This window comes from Eulemur rufifrons, chromosome 2 (genome assembly GCF_041146395.1).
Source record: "Eulemur rufifrons isolate Redbay chromosome 2, OSU_ERuf_1, whole genome shotgun sequence".
Taxonomy (NCBI): Eukaryota; Metazoa; Chordata; class Mammalia; order Primates; family Lemuridae; genus Eulemur; species Eulemur rufifrons.
In genome coordinates this window covers 49,848,157-49,872,118 of record NC_090984.1, presented here as the reverse complement: position 1 = coordinate 49,872,118, position 23,962 = coordinate 49,848,157, and the positions used below count along the sequence as shown (strand labels likewise).

The window sequence follows — 23,962 nt, the reverse complement described above, 5'->3', positions numbered from 1 at the left end:
ATATCCTGAATATTTTCTCTCATTTTAAGTATATTCCGAGTTAACGGTTTCAAGTACTTTTGTTATAATTCAGTATTTTTAACATACTAATAAGGTACATCAGACTTTCTTGTAAGAAGCCAAAATGTTTATTAACTCCTTTCTTCTACTTACTTCCTTTCTCCTATCTAATAGAAATCAGTCTTTACATATACTTCATTGCTACTTAAAAACCAAACAAATATCTTTTAACCAGATTTGAAATCAAGAAAAAACTAAAAACAGCCAAAAAGAAAGAAAAGAAAGAAAAAAAGAAAAAGCAAGAAGAGGAGCAGGAAAAGAAAAAGCTGACACAGATTCAGGAATCTCAGGTAGGAGATTCAATGGTCTTCATTTGTCCAAAGAGTAAACCTCTTTTGATAAGAGTGTGTGTGCGTGTGTGTGTGTGTGTGTGTGTGTGTGTGATGATGTAAAAGATGGGGTTTTGTTTGTTTGTTTTTGTTTTGTTTGTGTTTGTTTTTTGTTTGTTTTTTTTTTTTTTTAGACAGAGTCTCACTCTGTTGCCCAGGGTAGAGTACCAGGGTGTCAGCCTAGCTCACAGCAACCTCAAACTCCTGGGCTCAAGCAATCCTACTGCCTCAGCCTCCTGAGTACCTGGGACCACAGGCATGCACCACCATGCCCAGCTAATTTTTTCTATATATATTTTTAGTTGTCCATACAATTTCTTTCTATTTTTAGTAGAGACGGGGTCTCGCTCTTGCTCAGGCTGGTCTTGAACTCCCGCTCTTGCTCAGGCTGGTCTCGAACTCCTGAGCTCAAACGATCTGCCTGCCTTGGCCTCCCAGAGTGCTAGGATTACAGGCATGAGCCACCGCGCCTGGCCTAAAAGATGGGTTTATATTAATCAGCTGAAGTTAGTTAGTGAAAGACTATTACATGTCATCTGCACCTTGTAGGTTTCATTAATCTCTGGGCATATTTTATCTTTTCACCATTAGCTGCACTGTTTAACTCCTTAGTACTTGTTTTTTTCTTCTTTTTAAAAAGATAAGGTCATGCTATGTTGACCATGGTAGAGTGCAGTGGCTATGCAAAGGTGTGTTCACACAGCACACTGCAGCCTCAAACTTCTGGCTTCACGTGATCCCACTGCCTCAGCCTCCCAAGTAGCTGGGACTGCAGGTGCATGCCACCACAGCTGGCTTTCACACTCAAGTCGCATTTAAAAAGCAGGAGGATGTGTGTGAGCAACCCTTAGGAAGAGTTGGTAGACATCCTGTCTCCCAGATAGCCTGATTGGTTGTGAAGTTTACTCAGTTGTATGTCATCCTAGCCTTGGTATAAGTGTAGCTCGGACTATCATCTCTGTATTCATCATCAAAGGCTTTGTTGACAATATCAACAAATGTTAGCAGTGATCTAGGTTGTTCTTCCAGAAAGAGTTTATTCAGATAATTTCTAAACTTGCTGTTTTATGAGGCATGTAAAACAGGAGCTTACTTTTACTGCTCTGTCCTTTCTGACCACAAGAGGATGCTCTCTCCCCTTATACTACAAGTTCTAAGTTTCTGCAGCCAATATAGATTTACTTTGGGGCTGAGCACAGTGGCTCATGTCTATAATCCCAACACTTTGGGAGGCTAAAGTGGAAGGATCACTTGAGGCCAGGAGTTTGTGACCAGCCTGGACAACAAAGTGAGACCCTATCTCTAAAAAAAATAAAGAAAAATTAACCAGGCATAGTGGTGCACACCTGTAGTCACAGCTACTCAGGAGGCTGAGGCTAGAGGATTGCTTGAGCCTAGAAGTTGGAGGCTGCAGTGGGCTATGATGGTGCCACTGTACTCCAGCCTGGGCAACAAAGCAAGACCCCTTCTCTAAAAGCAAGCAAGAAAGAAAGAAAAAAATTCATTTTGGAGGATTGAATCTTATCAGCTGTTGGTTTAAAGGGCCATCCTACATACCCTTCCTTTCCCAGGTAACATCCCACAACAAGGAACGGCGTTCCAAACGGGATGAGAAACTAGATAAGAAATCCCAAGCCATGGAGGAGCTGAAAGCAGAGCGAGAAAAACGGAAGAACAGGACGGGTAAGTGGGAAAAATGTAATGACTACTTTGTGTCTTTGATCATATGATTTGAGTTCCTAGTGCCTATTTTCATTTTTCCCTCTTTTTAGCTCTTTATTATATAAAATTCCAAACATATGCCGAGAATAGCACAATAAACCTCCTGAACCCATCATCCAGCCTCAGCAGTCAGCTAATGGCCAGTCTTGTTAAATCTGTACTCCCTCATCCATCAGATTATTTTGAAGTAAATATTAGGTTCATTATATTATAATCGTAAGTATTTCAATATGTGTCCCTAAAAGATAAGACCTGTTGTGTTAAACTAACTACAATACCATTATTTCACCTAAAAAATAGTAATAATCCTTTAATATTATCAAATATTTAGTGTTCAGATTTCTCTGTTTTGTAATTTAAAAAATAATAATTTGAGAGTTTGAATCAGGATCTTAAGTCCACACATTGTGATGTTTTAATATGTTCCTTAAGTCACTGAACCTATAGGTTTTCTTCCCCTTCTCTTTTTTCCGCACCTTACAGTTTATTCGCTGAAGAAACTGGGTCATTTGTCTTTTAGTTTCTCAAAGATGCTGCCTGCATTTCATTGGTAGTGTTGAATGTATTTCTCTAGTCCCTTGAATTTCCTGTAAATTGGTAGTTAGAGCTGAGGAATTGGTCAGATTTTGGGTTCTGTTTTCATTGTTGTTTTTGTTTCGGGGGAAGGCTGATTTTTAGGTGGTGATGTGTATTTCCATCAGGAGATACATGATACTGATTGTCTCTCATTTTGGGATTTTACCAGCTCTATGGGTTAGCTTTAAGCACTGTAATATGAAGTAACAAACTCCCCCCAGTTCCTCTTATGCACCTATAGTTCAGCTGCACTTCAGCTGCCTGATAGTAGGAGTTCAGCTGGGATTGTCTCCAAGCTTCAGGTTGGGGCCAGTTCTGTTTTACCTGTCTCTCTTCCTCCTTGGACCAGTAAACTCCAGGCATATTCTTATCATGGTGATGGCAGAAGTATAAAAGGGACAAGCAAAAACACACAATGCCTCTCAAGGCCTAGGCTTGGAATTGCCACATGGTCACCATGGGGCCGGGAGGAACTACCAAGTCACATGGCAAAGGGCATGGTATAGAGAGGGATGAAGAATTGGAAATAGTAATGTGTTCTATCCTAGTAGCCATTGGTGATCATCACCTGGATCACTTAATTCACTGGGAGTTCCAAAGTGGTGATATTCTAATCTATCATCCTTTCTTCATTTGTTATCTAGTTTGCTTCTATAAAGAGAAACTTCTTATCAGCTGTTTAATTACTCCCAGGTACATTTTGAATAGGAAAGGCAGGATAAATGCTTGGTTTATTTTCTTTTTATTTATCAATTTTCAAAAGAATGAAATAGTTCCTTAGCAACTTCCAAAGATGACCAACGAAGTTTACTTATTTTGAATATAATTGTGAACTCATGGTTTTTAACATACTTTTTGTGTTTTAATCCATTACAGTTGCTATTATTGATACACAAAGTGTCAACTTGTTGCAGCTGAGTCCTTACGACACAAAACCCCAGTAGTCTTTAATAGCTTCCTTGCTTTCTGGATTTGGAATTAACCATTTCTCTACGGAACCCTTGTTCCTTTTTCATGAGAAATTGTATTTAGAGACTACAATCTAGACAAAAGGAGCGCTCATGCTACTGAGTTGGCTATTATTTCTAAGACTTTTCAGTGTACAGAGCTAGGAATTTTTTTTTAAGGATAAAATTTATGAACCTCGTACTGATAATTCCATTTCAAATTCAGGATGTCAGAATTTTTTATAACAACTTCATTTAGATATGACTCATATGATACTGTTTACTCATCTAAAGTGTGCAGTGCACTGGGTTTTAGTATATTCACAGAGGTGTGCAATAAAACTCAGTAAACTTTAGAATATTTCATTACCCCACAAAGAAACCCCCAAACCTATCATCCCCCAACCCTAGGCAGCCACTAATCTACTTTCTTTTTTATTTTTCTTCACTAATCTACTTTATGTCTGTATAGATTTACCTATTCTGGACATTTCCTGTAAATGGAATCATACAATATGTGGTCTTTTGGGTCTGTGTTCATTCACTTAGTATAATGTTTGCAAGGTTCATCCATGTTGTATTATGTATCGATATTTCTTCCTTTTTATGTCTGAATAATGTTCCGTTGTAAGGATATACGGGTATACACATTTTATTTATCCATTGACCTCTTGGTAGACATTTGAGTTGTTTTTACTTTCTGAATAATGCTGCTATGAACATTTGTACAGAAGTTTTTATATGAACATAACGTTTTCATTTGTCTTGGGTATATACCTCAAAGTGGAATTGCTGGTTCATATGGTAACTAACTTTGACCTTTTGAGGAACTTCCAAACTGTTTTCCAAAGCAGCTTCACCATTTTCTATTCCCCTCAGCAACAAATGAAGGTTCTAATTTCTTCACATTCTCACCAATATCTATTTGTCTTTTTGGTGATAGTTATCCTGTTGGGGGTGGTATCTCATTGTGATTTTGATTTGCATTTTCTTATAGATTAGTGATTTTTAGCATTTCTTCATGCATTTATTGGCCATCTATACATCTTCTTTGGAAAATGTCTATTCAGATTTTTTGCCCATTTCTTAGGTTGTTTGTTTTTTGTTGCTTTTGTTGAGTTGAAGGAATTCTTTATATATTCTGAATTTTATTGCCTTATTAGATAATATGATTGACAAATATTTTCTCATTCCATGGATTGGTTGCCTTTTCACTCTGTTGATGGTGACCTTTGATGCACAAAAGTTTTTAATTTTGAGGAAATGTAATTTATTTTTTTTCTTTTGTTGCCCATGCTTTTGGTACCATGTCTAAGAAATTATTGCCAAATCCAGTGTCATGAAGCTTTTCCCTATGATTTCATCCAAGAGTTTTATAGTTTAGCTCTTACATTTAGATCTTTCATCCATTTTGAGTTAATTTTTGTATATGGTAGATATAAGGTGAAGGTCCAACTTCATTTTTTTGGTGTATGGATATTCAGTTTTCCCAGCACCATTTGTTGAAGATTATCATTTGCTCATTGAATGATCTTGGCTTTGTTGTCGAAAATCATATGACCATATATGCAAGGATTTATTTCTGGGCTCTCTATTATCTTCCATGTCTGTCTTTTCAATGACTATTTTATAAAGTCACTTGTTACATTTCCTTTCTGTGTGGTTATGTCATCAAATGAATACTGTCTCATTTTGCTTTTGATGTTCAGAGATGACTTTTTATTTTGTATTATGATTATGTAATTGTGTGTATGATTATGATTATGTGGTTCCAAAGTCAAATCTACTAAACAAGGTATATTCAAAGAAGTTTAGCTTCTATACCTTTCTGTTTCACACCTTTCCACCTCCTATATTAGGCAATCACTTAAAAAATTTTTTATGTCCTTTTTTTTTTTTTTTTTAAGCGTAAGGACATAGATTCACCTCCTGTCTTAGATTAACGGTCGCATACTGTACACACTTTATCTCCACCCTGCTTTTTTCACTTAACAGTGTAGCCTGGAGATCAGATCACTCCTTAGGTTTTTTTGGTTTTTTGGTGTGTTTTGAGACAGGGTCTTGTCCTGTTGACCAGGCTAGAGTACAGTGGCATGATCATAGCTCACTGCAACCTTAAACTCCTGAGCTCAAGTGATCTTCCTGCCTCAGCCTCTCGAGTAGCTGGGACTACAGGTGCATGCTACAACACATGGCTAATTTCTGTATTTTTTAGTAGACACTAATTTTTCTATTTTTAGTAGAGGTGGGGTCTCACTCTTGCTCAGGCTAGTCTCAAACTCCTGAGCTCAAGCAATCCTCCCACCTCAGCCTCCCAGAGTGCTAGGATTGCAGGCATGAACCACCACACCCAGCCCTGTCTGGCCCTTTAAAAAACATTTTCTGACTCAGGGTGTAATATGTCTCATTCCTTTTTTTTATAGCTGCATAGTAATTCATTGGTTGGATATACCAGAGGTGATTTAGCCACTTCCCTGTTTGCGGACATTTGGGTTGTTTTCACTCTTCTGCTATTACAAATAGTACTGCAAATTCAAAATCAAGTTTTCTTTAAAAACTCTCTACAGTTATCATGAGTTTTTCCCCCCCTTTCCTGCCCATCTTCAAGTGTCTGGAGTCCAATAAAAGACACTTGTCAGGAGTGTTGGTGACCCTTTCTGTCCACTTAGTAACATTCTTCCAGGCCCCCTCCCGCCCCCCTTTTTTCTGTTGGGGCCTATTGTTTGACACCTGAATGATTTTAACTCTCTGGTTTAACTCCTCCTTTCTGTATATAGCCCAAGTTATCACAAACCAATCTGGAGAAAATAGAGCTATGTATTTGAGTCCTCTTCTACCTCTAGTTCTTTTTCAAGGATGAAAGCTGTTTCAGTTTCTTGTTGAGAATACCTAGATAAACATTTATCCTTTCTTTCTAGCTGAGCTCCTCGCCAAAAAACAGCCATTAAAAACCAGTGAAGTCTACTCTGACGATGAGGAGGAGGAAGAGGATGACAAGTCTAGTGAAAAGTCAGACCGCTCATCCCGAACATCGTCATCTGATGAAGAAGAGGAGTAAGCTGTTCTTGTACATTTTGGTGGTTCTTTATGGTGAAGCTTGGTATAGTTTCCAAAGTCTCCCTGTTTGGGCCATTAACTTTGGTTAACTTTGGTTTATTAAACTGAGTTCCTCAGCACATCTGCCCATTTATTTATTCTGCCTCCGGCTGCTAGCCTACACCCTTGGACATTTCACCTGGGCCCGGCCAGTAGGAACCAACTTCATGTCTCTCTCAGATTGGCCTGGAGCTTTCATTTGTTGTCTCACTCTGATTGGCTATCTGGGGTGGCAGCCCTATTCAAGATAGCTCACACTGGTTTGGAACAGGATTCTAATACAACTCTTTCCCAGTGTTTTATTTATCTCTCCTCTTAGGTTAATTACATGTACTTTGGTTGAGGTTAAGTTTTGAGACGTTGGTATTATTTTTCTATTTTGTTCTGTTTTTATGATGAACATTTTTTCCATTGCCCCTGCCTCTTCCTCACAGGAAAGAAGAGATCCCTCCAAAATCACAACCAGTTTCCTTACCTGAAGAACTGAATCGGGTTCGATTATCACGGCATAAGTTAGAACGTTGGTGTCATATGCCCTTCTTTGCTAAAACTGTCACAGGATGTTTTGTACGGATTGGCATTGGAAACCACAACAGCAAACCAGTTTACCGGGTTGGTATTTCTTTGCTTAGACAATTGTCCATGTGTTAAATATAATAATTCTGTACTGAGGGTAGGAGCTACTAAACAAATTTGTCACTCTTCTGCCACAATTTGACTAGAAAATAGACTCCAAATGAGATGCCTGTAGAGTAGTGACAATCTGAGGTAAGTAGAGATCATTCATGACCTAATGCCAGCAAGAATACATGGAGTCCAAGTGTCTGGTGGGTTTGGATTTAGAATAGTTTTCTCCATCTACTTACAATATAAAAGGGAGAAGGGAGACATCTATGAAGTATTTTTTGGGAGTTACATAATGTGGAGGATTTGTTCATTTGAAAAATAAATGAATGAAAATTTTTCATGTTGCATACCAGGTGACTTCTAGACCAGAGAATTGTATTGAGGTTAGAAAAAACAAAAAACACAACTCCAGCCTAATAGAGATGGTTATGTTGGTTCCAGCACTGCTTCTATGGTCTGAGTAGCAAGAACATAGCCATTTGATTTTTTTGTTGGTTTTGTTTTATTTTGAGTTTTTCTGGTTTTAACATGTGTGTTTATCTCTTTGTATGAGGACCTGCAGCCATGCCATGTCCTAAAAAGCTTGGCAACAGAAGCTGACCTCTGTGGTCCTCATATTTGGTTGATAAAAATCTACCTCTGAAATCCCAAGTACATCCCCTAGTATGGCAGAATTAGTGGGAGGAAAAACTTCTAATGGGCCTCACTAGGCTAACTGACTCTTCCCCTGGCACTTGCTTACCCTGGGCACAAGGCTGTCTGTGCTTGGCCATCTGAAGTCTAAGCCTAGAAAGGTGCTCAGAAACCTGACTGCTGTGGGCTCCCCTCAGCACAGGGTCACTTGTCTGCGTTCAGGTAAATAGAGGCAAAGGAATAGTGGTGTGGAAAGCTCTGAACGAGTCTGTTTTTGATTCGAGTCTCTGTCCTTTCACTTAGGTTGCTGAGATTACGGGTGTTGTGGAAACCGCCAAAGTTTACCAGCTAGGTGGCACCAGAACAAACAAAGGGCTACAATTACGGTAAGAGACTTTTCTATGTCAGCTTCTGCTCCCACTTCAAACAGGCACCGCCTGTTTGGGCTGTTACGCTCTCTCAGTGTGATGCTTCTAGTTACAGTGAACACTATGCCATCCCCATGAAGCACTTGGAGAGACACTTATATTCTATCTTTGCCTGGAGGGAAAGCAGGATATTCTCTCCTATGGGGGAACCAGGGATATGAAGCGGTAGGACAAATAGAAGGGAGATGTGGGGTTGTGAGAGACCCTCCTCCCACAGCAAGCAGGCATTTTTTTAGCAAGCAGTCAGGAGGCTTCTGGCCCTGGCTCCATCATGCAGCTCACTCATCTCATCTTTGACGAGTCCGATGACCTTTCAGACCTTAGTCCCTCTTCAGTAAAATGAAAGTGTCATTCACTCAACAGATATTTACTAAAGGTACTATGTGCCAGGCATTGAGAACAAAACAGACATACACAAATCTTTGCCATCTTGAAGCTTGAGAATTCTAAAGACCCCCATATAGGGAGGAATGGAAGTAGTTTTGCCAGGATCACCCATCAAATAGCAGGTAGTAGACACAGGTCTCCCCTGGCCTAATTTGGTTTCCATGGTCTCTCCATTCCCCTCTGCCATCCCTACCCCATCATCTCCCTTGGTCTATTAAAAAAAAAGGGCCAGCTAGGGATAGGGAGTGGCCCTGACAAGCAGAGTCCCCAGGAGCATGGCACTGAGCCACTTAACTTCACCACCACAGTGGTCAGTAGAAAGGCAGTGTTCTTCCTCTCTGGGGAATAGAGTTTGCTTGTCATTCAGACAACTATATCCTTAAATTTTTTTTTTTTCTTTTTTGAGGCAGAGTCTTGCTTTGTTGCCCGGGCTAGAGTGAGTGCCGTGGCGTCAGCCTAGCTCACAGCAACTTCAAACTCCTGGGCTTAAGCGATCCTACCACCTCAGCCTCCCGAGTAGCTGGGACTACAGGCATGTGCCACCATGCCCGGCTAATTTTTTCTATATATATTTTAGTTGGCCAGATAATTTCTTTCTATTTTTTTTTAGTAGAGACGGGGTCTTGCTCTTGCTCAGGCTGGTCTCGAACTCCTGACCTTGAGCGATCCACCCGCCTCGGCCTCCCAGAGTGCTAGGATTACAGGCGTGAGCCACCGCGCCCTTAAATTTTTTTTAAAGAGGGATCTCCCTGGGTGGCCCACGCTGGGGTGCAGTGGCTGTTCACAGGTGCGATTATAGCTTACTACAGCCTCAAATTCTTGGGCTCAGCAATCCTCCCACCTCAGCCTCCCAAGTAGCTGGGGCTGTGGCACACACCACTGCTCCAGGCTCCGTGGCATATTCTTGATGCTGATTGACTATCAAGGATTTTATTGTACATTGACTTTTGAAGCACTAAGCAAGTCCATTTGGTTTCCAGTGCTAGCTTTGTGATTTTTAACTCTGGCTGCCCATTAAAACAACCTAGGAGGTTTTTTCATTTGGTTTTGGTTTTGTTTTTTAAACTCTTGTTCCTGGTTCTTATTCCCAGAGATTCTAATTGAGTTGATCTAAGGTGGTGCTTTAGCATTGGAATTTGTATAAGTCTTCCTAGGTGACTCTAAAGAAAGGTTAGTCAGGATTGAGAACCACAGAGACAGTAGAGATAGGTAGTACACTAGTAGATTGCTTTGCTGGTACTATAGTCAACATGCCCTGCCCTCCCCTCCCCTCCTCGTTCCCTTCCCTCCCCTTCCCTCCCCTTCCCTTCCCTTCTCTTTTCTTTTCTTTCTTAATGCTGTTTATTTGAGCATCTGGGTGCAGACCGGTGGAGGCCAAAAAGGGCATCCACGGGAACATTCACATTCTTAGAGGTGCTATCTCTCTTTTACTCAGGCATGGCAATGATCAGCGCGTGTTCCGCCTAGAGTTTGTCTCAAACCAAGAATTCACTGAAAGTGAATTTATGAAGTGGAAAGAAGCGGTAAGTGGCTAGACTACCTAGCAGTTGTTTGTGAACCCTGAGAGCATCTTGTTCCAAAATCCCTTACTAGTAACCTTTTGTCATGTTTTGGTCCAGATGTTCTCTGCTGGCATGCAGTTGCCTACCCTAGATGAAATCAATAAAAAGGAATTATCTATTAAAGAAGCTCTTAATTATAAATTCAATGATCAGGACATTGAAGAGGTAAGAAACCTGATACTTCAGAGCCTGGAGGCTCATTAAGAACCAGTGTTTAGAGAAGATCATGATTTTCTTTTCTTTCCCTGTATCTTGACATTTTTAGTTATGCATAAAGAAGAGGGAATACTAATATTGCTGCCTTATTATGTATAGTTCATCAAGCTTTTCTCTGTACATTCTCACCTCTAGATGAGACTACATAGATTAAAGTGTTTTCAGGGTTCAGATGAAACTACGTAGACTAAAATGTACTCAGGGTTCAGGGATCTATATTCTGCTAGGCTTGGTCCTTCAAGAGTTTTCTTTCTCCAAAACATTTTGGTAAAATTCTTTGATCTCTGTTCTCTTGGACAGTGGGTAGCCTTACAGTACCAGGCCCTTGGGCTGCTGCTGTTTATTGGTGCATGTTCCTTCAGACTGTCCCAGAAGAATCTCCGTGACCCTGGAAGCAGCATAGTATCCCTTGGAATGAACTCGCTCTCTCTCTCTCTGGGACATGACACTGCTATAGGAAGAGCAGCCCCCTTTTAACTAGCTGCTTGCCTCCAAAATGGGCTCACTTAGCCTGTCTACAAAAATAGTTTAGGAATACCTCACTGCTGGTATCTCCTCTCTGGTACAGATTGTAAAAGAGAAAGAAAGGTTCAGAAAAGCTCCACCCAACTATGCTATGAAGAAGACCCAGCTGCTAAAGGAAAAGGTAAGGACTTGCATTTGAGCCCCCTTCCCCATCCTGTGAGGACAGGTGGAGATCAAACTTGTTCATCTTCTGCCGAGTTAGTGGTGGCAGTATTGGGAGAAAAAATTCAGGGCTCAATTATAAGCAACACAGTATGTTCTTGGCACCTGCGCAGCATTCCTTGGCCATTTTCCTTTCTGTAAATTGAAACTGATCTTATTTGTTGCGTTCTCCTTGCTTTCTAGTCACTTTAGTTTCATGTGTAATAAAATAGACCTCAGGGTAGAATTCAGTACTGAGTCTGAACAGACAAATCACATTGTCAAGCTCAGCTGCAGCTGGTGGTTTTTCATTCTTCACACCAGGGTGGGGTGAGCCCTGTTATGGTGGTTTAGCCATATGGGACCTGGGTTTTAAGGTAAATGTTACATATCACTTCCACCAGTGGCCCAGAGCCAGGTAGCTATATGGGAAGGTGTTACTACTGTACTGTGTACTACTGTAATAAAAATTATATCTTGGCCAGGCATGGTGGCTCACACATGTAATCCTAGCACTCTGGGAGGCTGTGGCAGGAGGACTGCTTGTGCTCAGGAGTTTGAGACTAGCCTGAGCAAGAGTTGAGACTCCGTCTCTATTTAAAAAAAAAAAAAGAAAAGAAAAGAAAAAAGAAAAAAATAAACAACAACAAAAAATTATATCTTGTATTTGTAAGGTACTTCTCTGGTATTCTATCACATCTCCTGTCATTTGTTCATCACATAAGATGTCTTGCCTGTGCTGGAAGTAAGGGGACACTTGATATATAGAGCCAATTATAGCCAAGAAGTCACACATCTCTTTGTGCACAGGCCATGGCTGAGGACCTGGGGGATCAGGACAAGGCCAAACAAATCCAAGACCAGCTGAACGAGCTGGAGGAGCGGGCAGAGGCCCTGGACCGCCAGCGGACCAAAAACATATCTGCTATCAGGTGTGTTACTGCATGTTTCGGTTGTTCCCCTATCCTTGGCCCACAGACCTTGGCCAGAATTATTAGGCAAGCCTGTGGCCAGCACACAGAGCGCTGCACTGACGCACAGAGCTCTGGGGTCAGGGCTTAATGGCTCCCTCCCTCCTCTCACCCCACAGTTACATCAACCAGCGGAACCGGGAGTGGAACATTGTGGAGTCTGAGAAGGCCCTGGTGGTGAGTAAGACAACTTTATCTGAATCACTGAAAAACAATTAATAAGATGATATGAAATCTTTTCTACATCTTATTCAAGTTTATTTTTTCAATTAGTGAAATAACATGTACACTTAGTGTACCCATGCTCTCTCTGTGTGCCCACATACACCCATGTAATTTACTAGATCATAATGAAAAACAGTCTTCTGCCCTGTCTTACCCCTCCCCACCCATAGATTCTACTCCACAGGTGTACATTTTTATCAATTTCTACTTTTTGGTTGTTGCCCTCTTAACTACTCTGATGCTCTTGAAGGGAAAAAGATAATAGACAGCTTTTTATTTTTTTCAATCCTTTGCAAAGACTCTTATTTACATGTGAGCTTATGATGAATGAGAGGGGGGGAATGGAGATGCAGTCCTACAGTGCATGCTGTCTGTTTCAGGCTGAAAGTCACAACATGAAAAACCAACAGATGGATCCTTTTACCAGGCGGCAGTGCAAACCTACCATCGTTTCTAATGTGAGTGCCTAAAGAGGACGTCTTTAGTCAGGACCTAGATTCTGGGACATAAAATGAATTCCATTAGGAAATTAATAAAGAAGTTAAAAATAATGTTTTCTTAGCTGGGATTTGCTTGCCTGAAGCTCTTGGGCCTGGACACTTCCTTTTTTATCTTGCTATCGGGCATATAGGTAGTGAAGACCTGGCATGAATTTATAAAAACCTAGGGACTAACCCCCCAACAGGGTGGGCTTACAGTGCAGCAGACATTAGGAATGTGTCCCTTAGCTAGGGCCTGGCTGGGCTGGGCTTTAAAGTTTTTAATTGCCCTTTTTTTGCTTCCTTGAGGAAAACCCCACTGAGCTGCTGATGGGTTTGCTGTGGTGCCTGTGATGTTAGTGTGGTAGGTGGGAAAGAATCTGGCAGTAGGACTCTGAGTGTTGAGCAATCTCTAAAATAACTTATTTTCTCTCTCAGTCCAGGGACCCAGCTGTTCAAGCTGCTATCTTGGCCCAGCTGAATGCAAAATACGGTTCTGGAGTATTACCAGATGCTCCAAAGGAAATGAGCAAGGCAAGTGCGGTACCACCCTATGGCCTGCCCAGCAGGAATGCTGGCCAGGATGCCAAGCAGGCACCTTGTCTGGTTGCGGCTTGATTTACCTGGAGGAACAAGGACTCCCACTTGCAGTTCTTTCTCCATCCCAGTTGTATATAAATATAATCAGCAACTACTGAATTTCTGTTGGACAACTAAATCCGAAACCCAACACCACTACTTACCTAGGGCCTTGACTGTGTGTGTGGGCAGCTGACTTCTAGCCCTCTGTGCCACATTTTCTAATATATAAAATGGTGATAATACTGTTTACCCTACCTACGTCACAGGATAATTAGGAGAAGTAGTTGACATGTAAGGATCAGATGTTGTAAAGTGAAAGCCCTTTGAAAATGAAAATGGTAAATTTAGAAGCAGTTTTCTGCCTAAGTTAGGACTTTTCTTGTATAGCCTAAACTGTCCCAGGAATTCCTGAAATCTTGGGTCAAAAGGTGGCCTGTTGTCTTAAGCCCACCCTTTCTACCCGCATCCCACAGACACAAGCCTGCCCTCTCCTCTTTGCTTTTAGCCTTCAGAAGAGAACGCTCTTTGTCCATGGCCTTGCCTGTCCTCCCTCTGAGAGAAGGAATCACAAAAGGGCCTTAATAGGAAAATCTAATGAACTTGAGCAAGAGCTTTTACCATTAGTGGCTGCTGCTTCTCAAAATCCACTTGCATTTATGCTCTTATAATTAGTTTTCCTCTTCACATTGCAGGGTCAGGGCAAGGATAAAGATTTGAATTCTAAATCAGCCAGTGACCTCTCAGAAGACCTGTTCAAAGTACATGATTTCGATGTGAAGATTGATTTACAAGTTCCCAGCTCAGGTAAGTGAAGGTGCGGGTGTGGTGAGGGCCAAGGACCAGATAGATCCTTGGCTGTCTCCGGCACCAACGAGGCCTGATTTTAGAGAAGAAATGAGGGTGTCTGCTCATCAGGATATATAGAGGCCAGGGCAAAACAGGCCGCAGGTATGTTCTGAGCGAGGACAGGACTGCAGTCAGAAAGGCTCCCTGAAGGAGTGAAGCACAAGACTAAAAGGACTTTGTAGGTACTTGAGGTGGCAATTTGCTCTTCTTTCCCACAGAATCCAAGGCTTTGGCCATCACCTCCAAGGCTCCGCCAGCCAAGGATGGGGCTCCAAGGAGATCTCTGAATTTGGAAGACTATAAGAAACGACGGGGGCTTATTTGAGTGCACTCAGCCTGCTGCTTCTGACCCTGCATGCCCCATCACAGTGACCCACCTTTCCTCTTTTCCTTTGATTTGCCCTTTTTGGGCTGGAGCAGCAGTAGAACTGGGAAGAGACTCTAAACTGCCAGTCATCTGTAATATAAACCATTTGCTGTATAGACCTCCCTTGTCTACACACCGTCTCCCACCAGCCCCCCGGGCCTCACCCAGGGTGGATCTGGGCTCTCTTGGGCTTTCTTCATGTCTTTAGATTTGTGTTTGCCTTTTGTTTTTTTTTTTTAACCAGCACAGTTCATTGGCCACTCTGCACACATTCAGTATTACCATGGAGCTGGGATTCTTGCTGGAGCCCTTGGTGGCGATAGCAGCAGCACTGGGCAGTCCCCTCTGCAGACTGCCTTGGACCCAACCATTGAACATTGGCACCTGACCCTTGTGGAGGGAGCAGGGATTGGGCACCTGCAGTCCTCCTTCCTCACTCCTCATCTTTCTCTTCTTCCCGTCTCTGTGGAAGAGGGGCTTTCAAAAACCAATTTAGTTTCCAAAAAAGTGTACATTTGTGGGGAGGGTGGGGGTCTAATTTGAGAGAGAGAGAGAAAGAGAGTGTGTATGTATGTGTATGTAAGTGTGTGGATTTTTTTATCATTTTTTTAAAATGCAGTACTCTTTGTATCAGTCTGTCATGGGTCTATAGCTGTTTCAGATTTTTTTCAGCTGTACTTGAGCATCTGAAACTGCAAGAAAGAAACTCATTAAATGTGATTCTTCTTACTAAACAGGCCTGACTGCTGTAGCTGTGTAACTTCCCTTCCCTCCCTCCTCTTCCCCATCACTTCCCATCTTGGAGAAAATTCCCCAGTTTAGCCCCCTGCCCTGCAGGCTGTGTCCTGGAAGGTGGGAGGGAAGCTTAGGGCCAGGTACCAGGGAGGGCAGTGAAGGTGTCTTGCTCACCCCGTGGCTACAGCCCACAGCTTCTTGGCTGAACATAGGATATGTCTTTTTCTCACCCAGTGTACCTGTCTCTTCCTAGTGATTCTGTTTTGCTGTTTTGGCAAGAATAACATTTTGTTTTTAAGAGAAATTATTCATCATGAATGTGGAGAGCAAACACAAAAAGATATAGGTTGCAAATGTTACAAGCATGTGCAGTTTCGTGTGTATGTATACATATATATATATGGTAAGCATATATATTGTTGTGCAGCCAGGGCGAAGCCAGCAAAGGGGTGTGTATGTCTATGAAATGTTTGAAAAGAGATAAGCTGACTGCTTGATAATCATTCTCAGGTGTAAAGCTCCAAGTGTAAATAAGAGTGGCATTTAACAAATCTTTTCAGAACAAAGTACAGCTGACTATATATACCAAGAACTAAGCTAAAGAAACAGCTGAGAGCTGCCGGTTTCCACAAGAGGGAGAGGAATCTACAAGCTCTGCTTTGTGCTTCTTCACCCTACTTTTGTATAAAGAAGTGGGTGATGGGAAATCATGGAGTTAAGTTGTATTTAAACATAAAAATGAACTTGGTAACTCTTCTGGGTTTAGTAGAGCCTCAGTGTTGCTTTAACTTAGTTTACATTTTTTTATTTTTTAAAAAAGCAGCAATGGATGGTTTTAAAGTATTGTGATTGTGTAAAATTGATAAATATGACTGTAACACAGCTATGGGGTAGCTGTGACACAGTTCAGTTGGGCAAAGGAGTGGTGATGGACTCATTAAAATCATATATACTTGAATAGTCCATTGACCAGAACTCTTTATAGACTATTGTGTAAATGTGGAATCACAGACTGTTAAACATTGCCTGGACTCCGGCAGAGTCCTGGAGCTGCTGGGACCTCTCCTATCATGAAGACCTTGGACTTTTTTCTTTCTGGTTTTAAAAGACATAAAATTATAGAATCCAGATAATTTGCTGGAGTCATTCTGATCCACCATGTAGATCTGTATTTAGTATCGTTTGGATTTGGAGAAGTGTCAATTACATTATGGCTGTGTAATAAAATTTTTATTAAAACTGCATCACACTGTAGCCACTTTGCCACTACATCTCCACATGCAGCGCTGAAACCATTCTGAGATGCCAAAGCACAGAGCAGGGAGAAAAGCCAACCAAAGAAGACCAGAAGTTAACTCACCACCTGAGTGACCTACTTGGTGATTGAGATCAAGACTAAGGACTTGTCTCCAGTCTCAGCTGAGGCAGGGCCTGTGAACCAAGATTTGACCAGGTGTAAGACACTGGCTTTGTCCCACCAGCTAGGGGTTCTTGGTGGTTCACAGTGTTTCTTGTGCTGGGCAATTGCTTCAGTGGGCCCCTCCTTCCCACCAATGTGGTTTCAATGTTGAAGGGTACAGCACCCAAGATTGTTTTGTGTATTTTTCAGTTCATTCCAAGAAGCAAAAAGGCCAGTGTCCATATGCCTCGTTCACGATGTATATAGGTCTGTCTTGCTTCTGACAAGTTCAGGGAAAGTGTACTGCCTGCAACTTCCCATCAAAAAGAATGTTTTTGTTTCTGTGAAGTCCTGACTTGTCAATCAAAACTGTACAGAGATTTGTAAATAAACTTTATGCCATTTTGACAAGGGGATCAGATTTAGTGCAAGGATTGCATCCTGGGGGGCAACTCTCAAAGCCATGTTTTGGAAGTCCAAAAGGACCTCTCTCACTCTTTCCTTCCTTCTCCTTCTCTTCCCTCTATATCCCCCAAAGTGAAAGTGGCTGGGGGTTTTTTTGTTGTTGTTTTTTAAGACAGAGTCTCACTCTGTTGCCCAGGCTAGAGTGCCATGGCTTCAGCCTAGCTCATAGCAACCTCAAACTGCTGGGCTCAAGCAATCCTCCTGCCTCAGCCTCCCAAGTAATTGGGACTATAGGCATGCGCCACCATGCACAGCAAATTTCTTTCTATTTTTAGTAGAGACAGGGTCTCGCTCTTGCTCAGGCTGGTCTCAAACTTCTGACCTCAAGTGACCCTGCCACCTGGACCTCCCAGAGTGCTAAGATTACAGGCCTGAGCCATCACACCCCACCCAAAAGTGGCTGTTGTTAACTCTAGCAGCCTGGTTCCCCAGAAGCCTCTCTGGTAGAGTAGTTGCCTAGACCAGGGTAACCTCCAATTCTGGTTTACTTCGTATCTTAGTAACAGACTAACAAGCCTTAACGGAGATAGATAGGCCCTATACACTGCCTAACCCTGGTCCTTCCAACATTGATTGGCCTAGGCACAGTTCCTTTGCTCTCCTGTTTCCTGCCTATCGGGAGTGTGAAGGGGCAGCCCCAGGGGCTGTGAGTGTGGCTATGGAGGAAATGATGTCCTTTCTTCAGGCCCAGAAGCTGGAGAGATCTGTTAAGAGCTCCCCACCCTCAGTGCCCAAAGCTGTGTCTCAAAACTCTTTCTGACTTTCTTTCTTTCTTTTTTTTTTTTTTTTTAAGACAGGGAACTCGCTCTGTCACCCAGCAGGAATGCAGTAGCATCATCATAGCTCACTGCAGCCTTGAACTCCTGGGGTCAGGCAATCCTCCTACCTCTGCCTCCCAAAGTGCAAGAATTATAGGCCCGAGCCACGACGCCCAGTCTCTGACCATATTTTAGCTAGGAAGCAAGAAGATCCTGGAGAAGTAGGAGCCAGGTCCAACCAAGACTGCCTCTGGTATGGAAGAGGTAAGTGCCCAGCTTACCCCACAAGTGGTGCAATGAGGTTTTCCCCAGCTCCCTATCATTCCCACTACCTGACAGTTGGGAGCGGTGGGCCCTACAGAGCAGGGATTCTTGGGCAGATGACAAGAAAACTTGCTCATGTGTCAGGACCCACTTGCTGTGGGGCAGCCACTTGCTACCTATCTCTGGGAAGCAAGCTAGCTGATTACCTGGGGCCCAAGTGGAGGGAAGAGGGGTACTGGGTTGGTCAACTTTTATTTCCCTGGCCAGGTTTCTCCAGCAGGGGAGACTGTTTGGGTTACTATGGGTGGCTGCGTTCCAGCAGCTCTAGGAAGCCATTGACCCCAGCTCAGATATTTTCCCAGATTTCCTGGACTAAAGGGGGCTGCTGAGCTCCTCTAGTGGGGTGTGTATGCGTTGGGAGGCTGGGGAGGTAGAGGGCTAGAGGGAATGACAGTGCTAAGGGAGGGCCAGAAGGCAGCCTACCTTCTCTATGAGCTTGCACAGGCCAGCCCGTGCCTCACCTGGAGCAGAACCTGGAAATGGAGTTTCTTGGCCAGGGTAGGGGCTCAGCCACTGGAGCATAGGCAGTTGTAGGGCTTCCAGACCTTCTACAGACCTGACGGAGAACCACAAGGCACCCTGGGTGGATGTAGGGTTCATATCCCAGCTCCACCTACTACCTAGGGCTATGCCATTAACTCTTGTGAGCCACAAATTCCCCCTTTTTAAAAAAAAAATAACCTGTCAGGATCATGTTTGATATTAAGTGTTCCTATCCCCAATAAGTGTACAATAAATACTATTGTTAGTGAAAACACAAGGCGCTGAGTCCCAGAGCAGAGCTGTTGGGGCAGAGTGGCTCGGCCTGTACCGCAGGGGTTGGAATGGAGGGTCAGCCAGGCTGATGTAGGGGGCGCTCGGCTCGGAGACTCCGGCGGCCCCCACCTAGGGGGGCCAAGAAGCCGCCTCCATGTTGATGTTCCCACCGGTAGGCTCTGAGGCCAGCCTGAGGAACTGTCGGCTGAAAGTGGGCTGCCCTGGGCCAGGCCCTGTCATTACTTCCAGCTCCCCAACCCACCCCCTTTACTGACTGCCACTCTGAAGGCCTTGAAGCCTGCCACCTCGCCGCCGCTACAGCGGGTTCAGACTGTGAGGTCCGACCTACCCACCACCACCAAGAGTAATTAAAACTCAAAACAGTACCAAACTGGAAAGTAAGTGTAAAGAAGTCCAACAAAGGTCTGATCCTTCCCATGATGACCACCCCAGTATGTTCTTCAAAATACTGGATATTTAAAATGTTTTTGTTTTTTTTTTCTCTCATTTAGCTGTGAACGGTCCTGCTTTGCTAAGCGTGTGCGGAGAGTGCACGTTGCTCGGCCACACACACTGATTCACCCAGCCCGTAATGCAAGGCTTTCTCTCCATCGATTTTCCCTGGTGACCGTCCCCTCACCCTTCAGTGCGAGAGGTCACTTCTAGGAAGCCTTCCCTGACCTCCCCTCGCACTCCGGCTTGGGTGCACCTCCCGCCGGCTCGCCCTAGCGCGGCGCTGGCCACGCGGTACAGTCACTTGAGTCTGCCCCAGCCTGGGAGTTGCTCTTGCCGGCCTGTCCCTCGCCATCCCGGCGCGCAGTCAGCGCCCAGTAAACGCGGCGGAGGGGCCGTGGGGAGGGCAAGCGGCCACGCTGCCGGGGCCGCCGCGTTCTGGGGCCTCCTCCCCGCCTCTCCCCTCCCATCGGCTCCCCAGACCCCGCGCGGCGCCGCGCACCCGGGACGGAGACTGGCAGCGCGGACGCCACCAGCGGCAGAAGCCCAGGCTTCCCATCCTTTGGGTTCAATCTAAGGCGGCGAGAAGCGCGGCGGCGGCGGCGGCTTGCTCACCCCGAGCCAGGGTGCCACGGGCCCCCGCCTCGCCTCTGTCCTCCCACTCCCGGCCCAGCGGTCTCGGAGCCGGGGTCCGAGCGCCCTGCCCGGGGCGCGGCGGCTCGGCCGGGGCGGCCCTGCTGCCTGCACTTGCGCGCGCTCGCGTCTCCAGGCTCGGACCCCGCAGGGCGCAGGTCCCGGCGGCTTCCCGGAGTCGGGCGCCCCCCTGGTGCGTAGCATGAGGTGTCCCCGCGGCCGACGCGGAGGCGCCGCGGTCATTAGCTTCCCAGACCCCGGGCCTGCGGCAGCCTCCGCGTGGCTCCTGGTTCCGCCCCGCCACCGGATGCTCTGTGGTCTCGGTCACTACGCGCGCGGAGTGGAGGTCACGGAGATCACAAATGGAATTAGGAGCTCCGCCCCCTGGCCCCGCGACTACAAGATGCGGGAAGTTCCCCGTGGTGGCTTGTGGGAGGGAGGGCTAGAGCATCTCGGGCATTCTTACAGCAGTCGCCTCCACAAACCTAGTCCCTGACCTCAGACACTCCTGGTCCCCTCTGCCTCCACTTCGCCACTGGGAGAGATTCTGCTAGTTCTGAGTTCTGGAGAGAAGGAAGAGGAACACAGGAACACAGGCCTCTGGGAGAGATGGGAAACCTTGTTTCTGAAGTGTATCAGGAGAGACTATGTTATTGTGCATACACAGGCGTGGTGACACATTTCATTTTAGGCCAAGAATGACTCAGATTGTGGAGGGTCAGTGAACGCTCCTAGATCCTGAGCCCTGCTAAACTATCCTTGCACACATCCAGAATATTCTTACAAAGTCTAGTCTATCAATTTCTGGGATCAGAGATTGCAAGAAAGGAGGAGAAACCCAGAGGTAAGAAAAAGGGTCTGGGTTGGGAGCTGAGGGCTCACCTGTTGGGTGAAGACAGCCATTCACCTCTTCCCAGGAGAAAGGAGACCTTTGATTCTTCCCCATCCTCAAGTTTCCACTGGGCCCTGGGTCTGGCCAGCTCTCCAGCACCCTCTCTCGTATACCCTGGGCAGAGAAGGGCAGCAGACTGACCAGAGTTGGGGAATGTTGTGGATGCATGAAGCAGCTGAGAGACCGAGATTCCCGGGGTCTCTCTGACAGTTCCTTGGAAACAGTGAGGGCAGTCATTTAGCATCCTGGGGCCTGTTTTCTGGTTGGGTCCTTTCTGGTTTTTTTCTTCCATAAGACAATGCCCAATGCTACACTATCACTCCCAGTAAGAGGGTGGGGGGGTCAACGGAGGAGCCCCTCATTCCTACAACACACCCTTTGCACCTGGCACAATGCCTGGTTCACAGCAGCTGCTCAGTGGAAGTTTGTTTGCTCTGTGAGTGCATGAATGAATCACAGGTATTGTCACACAATATTGGAATCTTGGAGTCAGAAAGTCCCTTGGAAGGACACCAAGCCCCACAGAGTATGTTTGAGAGTTATTACTAGAATAACGCCCTGCGCGCCCTGCACCACCTGATCCAGAGGAACTAGACAGCCCCGCCACACACACACCACAGAGGCTCTGCTCCCTCTGGAGAAGCATTCAAGTCTCCTCAAAGCAACAGGTGCCCCATTCAGGAGCACAGGTCAAAGGCAGTGCTGCCCTCTCCCTTCCCCAGGTGAGAGGCCCTGCTTGTATTTTAGGAAGTGGAAACTGTCACTGTGTCTGGCAGGGGGTGGTGAGTGCTGCCCTGGGGGTCGGGTAGGGCTGCGGCAGCATTAAATGAGACAGGCTAGGGAATAAAACTAGGCCCCAGAAACCCCTCACTTCCCACTTCCCATTTTCCACGCCCTCTCCTTTCCCAGCTCTTGTGCCCCAGGGTTGTTGTCCAGGAGAGATGCAGCCCTCAGGTGTAATGAATCCTGAAAGCCATTGAGAGGGGTGAGGACTTGGGCACCTCAGGAAGCAGGCCTCTATGGTACAGGAGGTTCACCTAACTGTGATGCCACAAGAAGACAGGTTCTCTCCTCAGACATGTGGCCAAGGCAGAGACTTTCACGGCCTATCTCAGAACAGCCACCTAATGACATCAAAACCTTGACACAGGCCAGGCGCGGTGGCTCACGCCTACAATCCTAGCACTCTGGGAGGCTGAGGCTGGAGGATCACTTGAGGTCAAGAGTTTGAGACCAGCCTCAACAAAAGTGAGATCCCATCTCTACCAAAAACAGAAAGAAATTAGCCAGGCAAGTAAAAATAGAAAAAATTAGCTGGGTGTGGTGGCACATGCCTGTAGTCCCAGCTCCTTGGGAGGCTGAGGCAGGAGGATTGCTTGAGCCCAGGAGTTTGAGGTTGCTGTGAGCTATGCTGACACCATGGCACTCTAGCCCAGGCAACAGAGCAAAACTCCATCTCAAAACAAACAAACAAAACCTTGACAGATTCTTCTATGCCCTAGTTTCCCCATTTTTTAATGCAGAATACAAGGGGCCATCCCCTCCAGCTATATACTGGTCAGTCTGATTTTCTACACATCTGTTCAAGCATCAATGGCTGGGGAAACAGGCATAAAGAACAGATATTCTGGCCGGGCGCGGTGGCTCACGCCTGTAATCCTAGCACTCTGGGAGGCCGAGGTGGGCGGATCGTTTGAGCTCAGGAGTTCGAGACCAGCCTGAGCAAGAGCGAGACCCCATCTCTACTAAAAATAGAAAGAAATTATATAGACAGCTAAATATATATATAGAAAAAATTAGCCGGGCATGGTGGCACATGCCTGTAGTCCCAGCTACTCGGGAGGCTGAGGCAGGAGGATTGCTTGAGCCCAGGAGTTTGAGGTTGCTGTGAGCTAGGCTGACGCCATGGCACTCACTCTAGCCTGGGCAACAGAGTGAGACTCTGTCTCAAAAAAAAAAAAAAAAAAGAACAGATATTCTAAGGTTTCAAAGTTCATTCCTGGCTTGACCAAGAGGACATTAGAGCCCCTTGACCTTGTGCCCCAGCTGTATTGGGTCCCCCAGGCCTTGCCCTCATGTTGATACTCTCAGGTTTTTGCCTGTGGTAGGTAGAGGCAGACTCTGCCTACATTGCATAAGGAACTGCAAGATGTTAATGAAAGAAACTGAGCACAGCACGGGAATAGAATTCAGGGGACCTAGCCTGGACACACTGGCTTTTCCACAACTCCCTGGTTGAGTCACTTAACCTCTTTAATGTGAGTTAGGAGGATAGGATGCATCTAAGACCTCTTCCCACTCTAAAAATCTATGGATCTGGTTTTTAGTTCAGCAGCCATTCCCAAGTTTGCGCTTTCCAGTGAGGGACACCTGGGCAGGTATGGCAAAGGGCGATTCTTTGGTTGCTGGTGTAGTGGACCTAAGACTTGGGCAAGTGCTTCATACAAGAAGAATTGTCCTTGGGTTTTTTCTTGGCAGCTGGGACAGAGACCCAGTGCCCAGCCTCCTTGTACCTCCAACATTGCCTGCTCTTTGCCTGGCGCGCAGGTACTCTCAGTGCATTGTCCCTCCCCTCATATCCCCTCCTGCCTTTCCAGTTCTGGCAGGTCCTTCCTGGCTTCCCCGCCCCCTCCCATCCTCTGAGGGAAACATCTTCCCATCCCCTGCCACAGCCCGGTGTAGCTCCAAAGGAGGGAGGAAAGTGAGTGTCCGAGACATGGGTGCTTCTGGGCCTTTGAGCTGTGGAGTAACCTCTCACACCAACACTCAGACTCCTCCAGACCGTTGTGCCCCGAGAAGGTGGACATATAATTTCCCAGGTTCTCCAA

General features: G+C 45.2%; 1 protein-coding gene across 1 annotated transcript in view; it reads left to right on the top strand.

Moving 5' to 3' along the window:
* RTF1 (RTF1 homolog, Paf1/RNA polymerase II complex component) overlaps nt 1-17,202 on the top strand; it is a 51,499-nt gene extending 34,297 nt beyond the window's left edge. The window contains exons 5-18 of the mRNA XM_069461236.1: nt 236-350; nt 1,961-2,072; nt 6,553-6,688; nt 7,165-7,342; nt 8,294-8,376; nt 10,241-10,328; nt 10,425-10,532; nt 11,152-11,229; nt 12,060-12,181; nt 12,340-12,397; nt 12,826-12,903; nt 13,363-13,458; nt 14,199-14,310; nt 14,571-17,202. Of these exons, the coding sequence (XP_069317337.1) occupies nt 236-350; nt 1,961-2,072; nt 6,553-6,688; nt 7,165-7,342; nt 8,294-8,376; nt 10,241-10,328; nt 10,425-10,532; nt 11,152-11,229; nt 12,060-12,181; nt 12,340-12,397; nt 12,826-12,903; nt 13,363-13,458; nt 14,199-14,310; nt 14,571-14,677 (1,471 nt within the window). The 3' untranslated portion in view covers nt 14,678-17,202. The remainder of the gene's footprint in view (nt 1-235; nt 351-1,960; nt 2,073-6,552; nt 6,689-7,164; nt 7,343-8,293; nt 8,377-10,240; nt 10,329-10,424; nt 10,533-11,151; nt 11,230-12,059; nt 12,182-12,339; nt 12,398-12,825; nt 12,904-13,362; nt 13,459-14,198; nt 14,311-14,570) is intronic.
* The last annotated feature ends 6,760 nt before the right edge of the window (nt 17,203-23,962 follow it).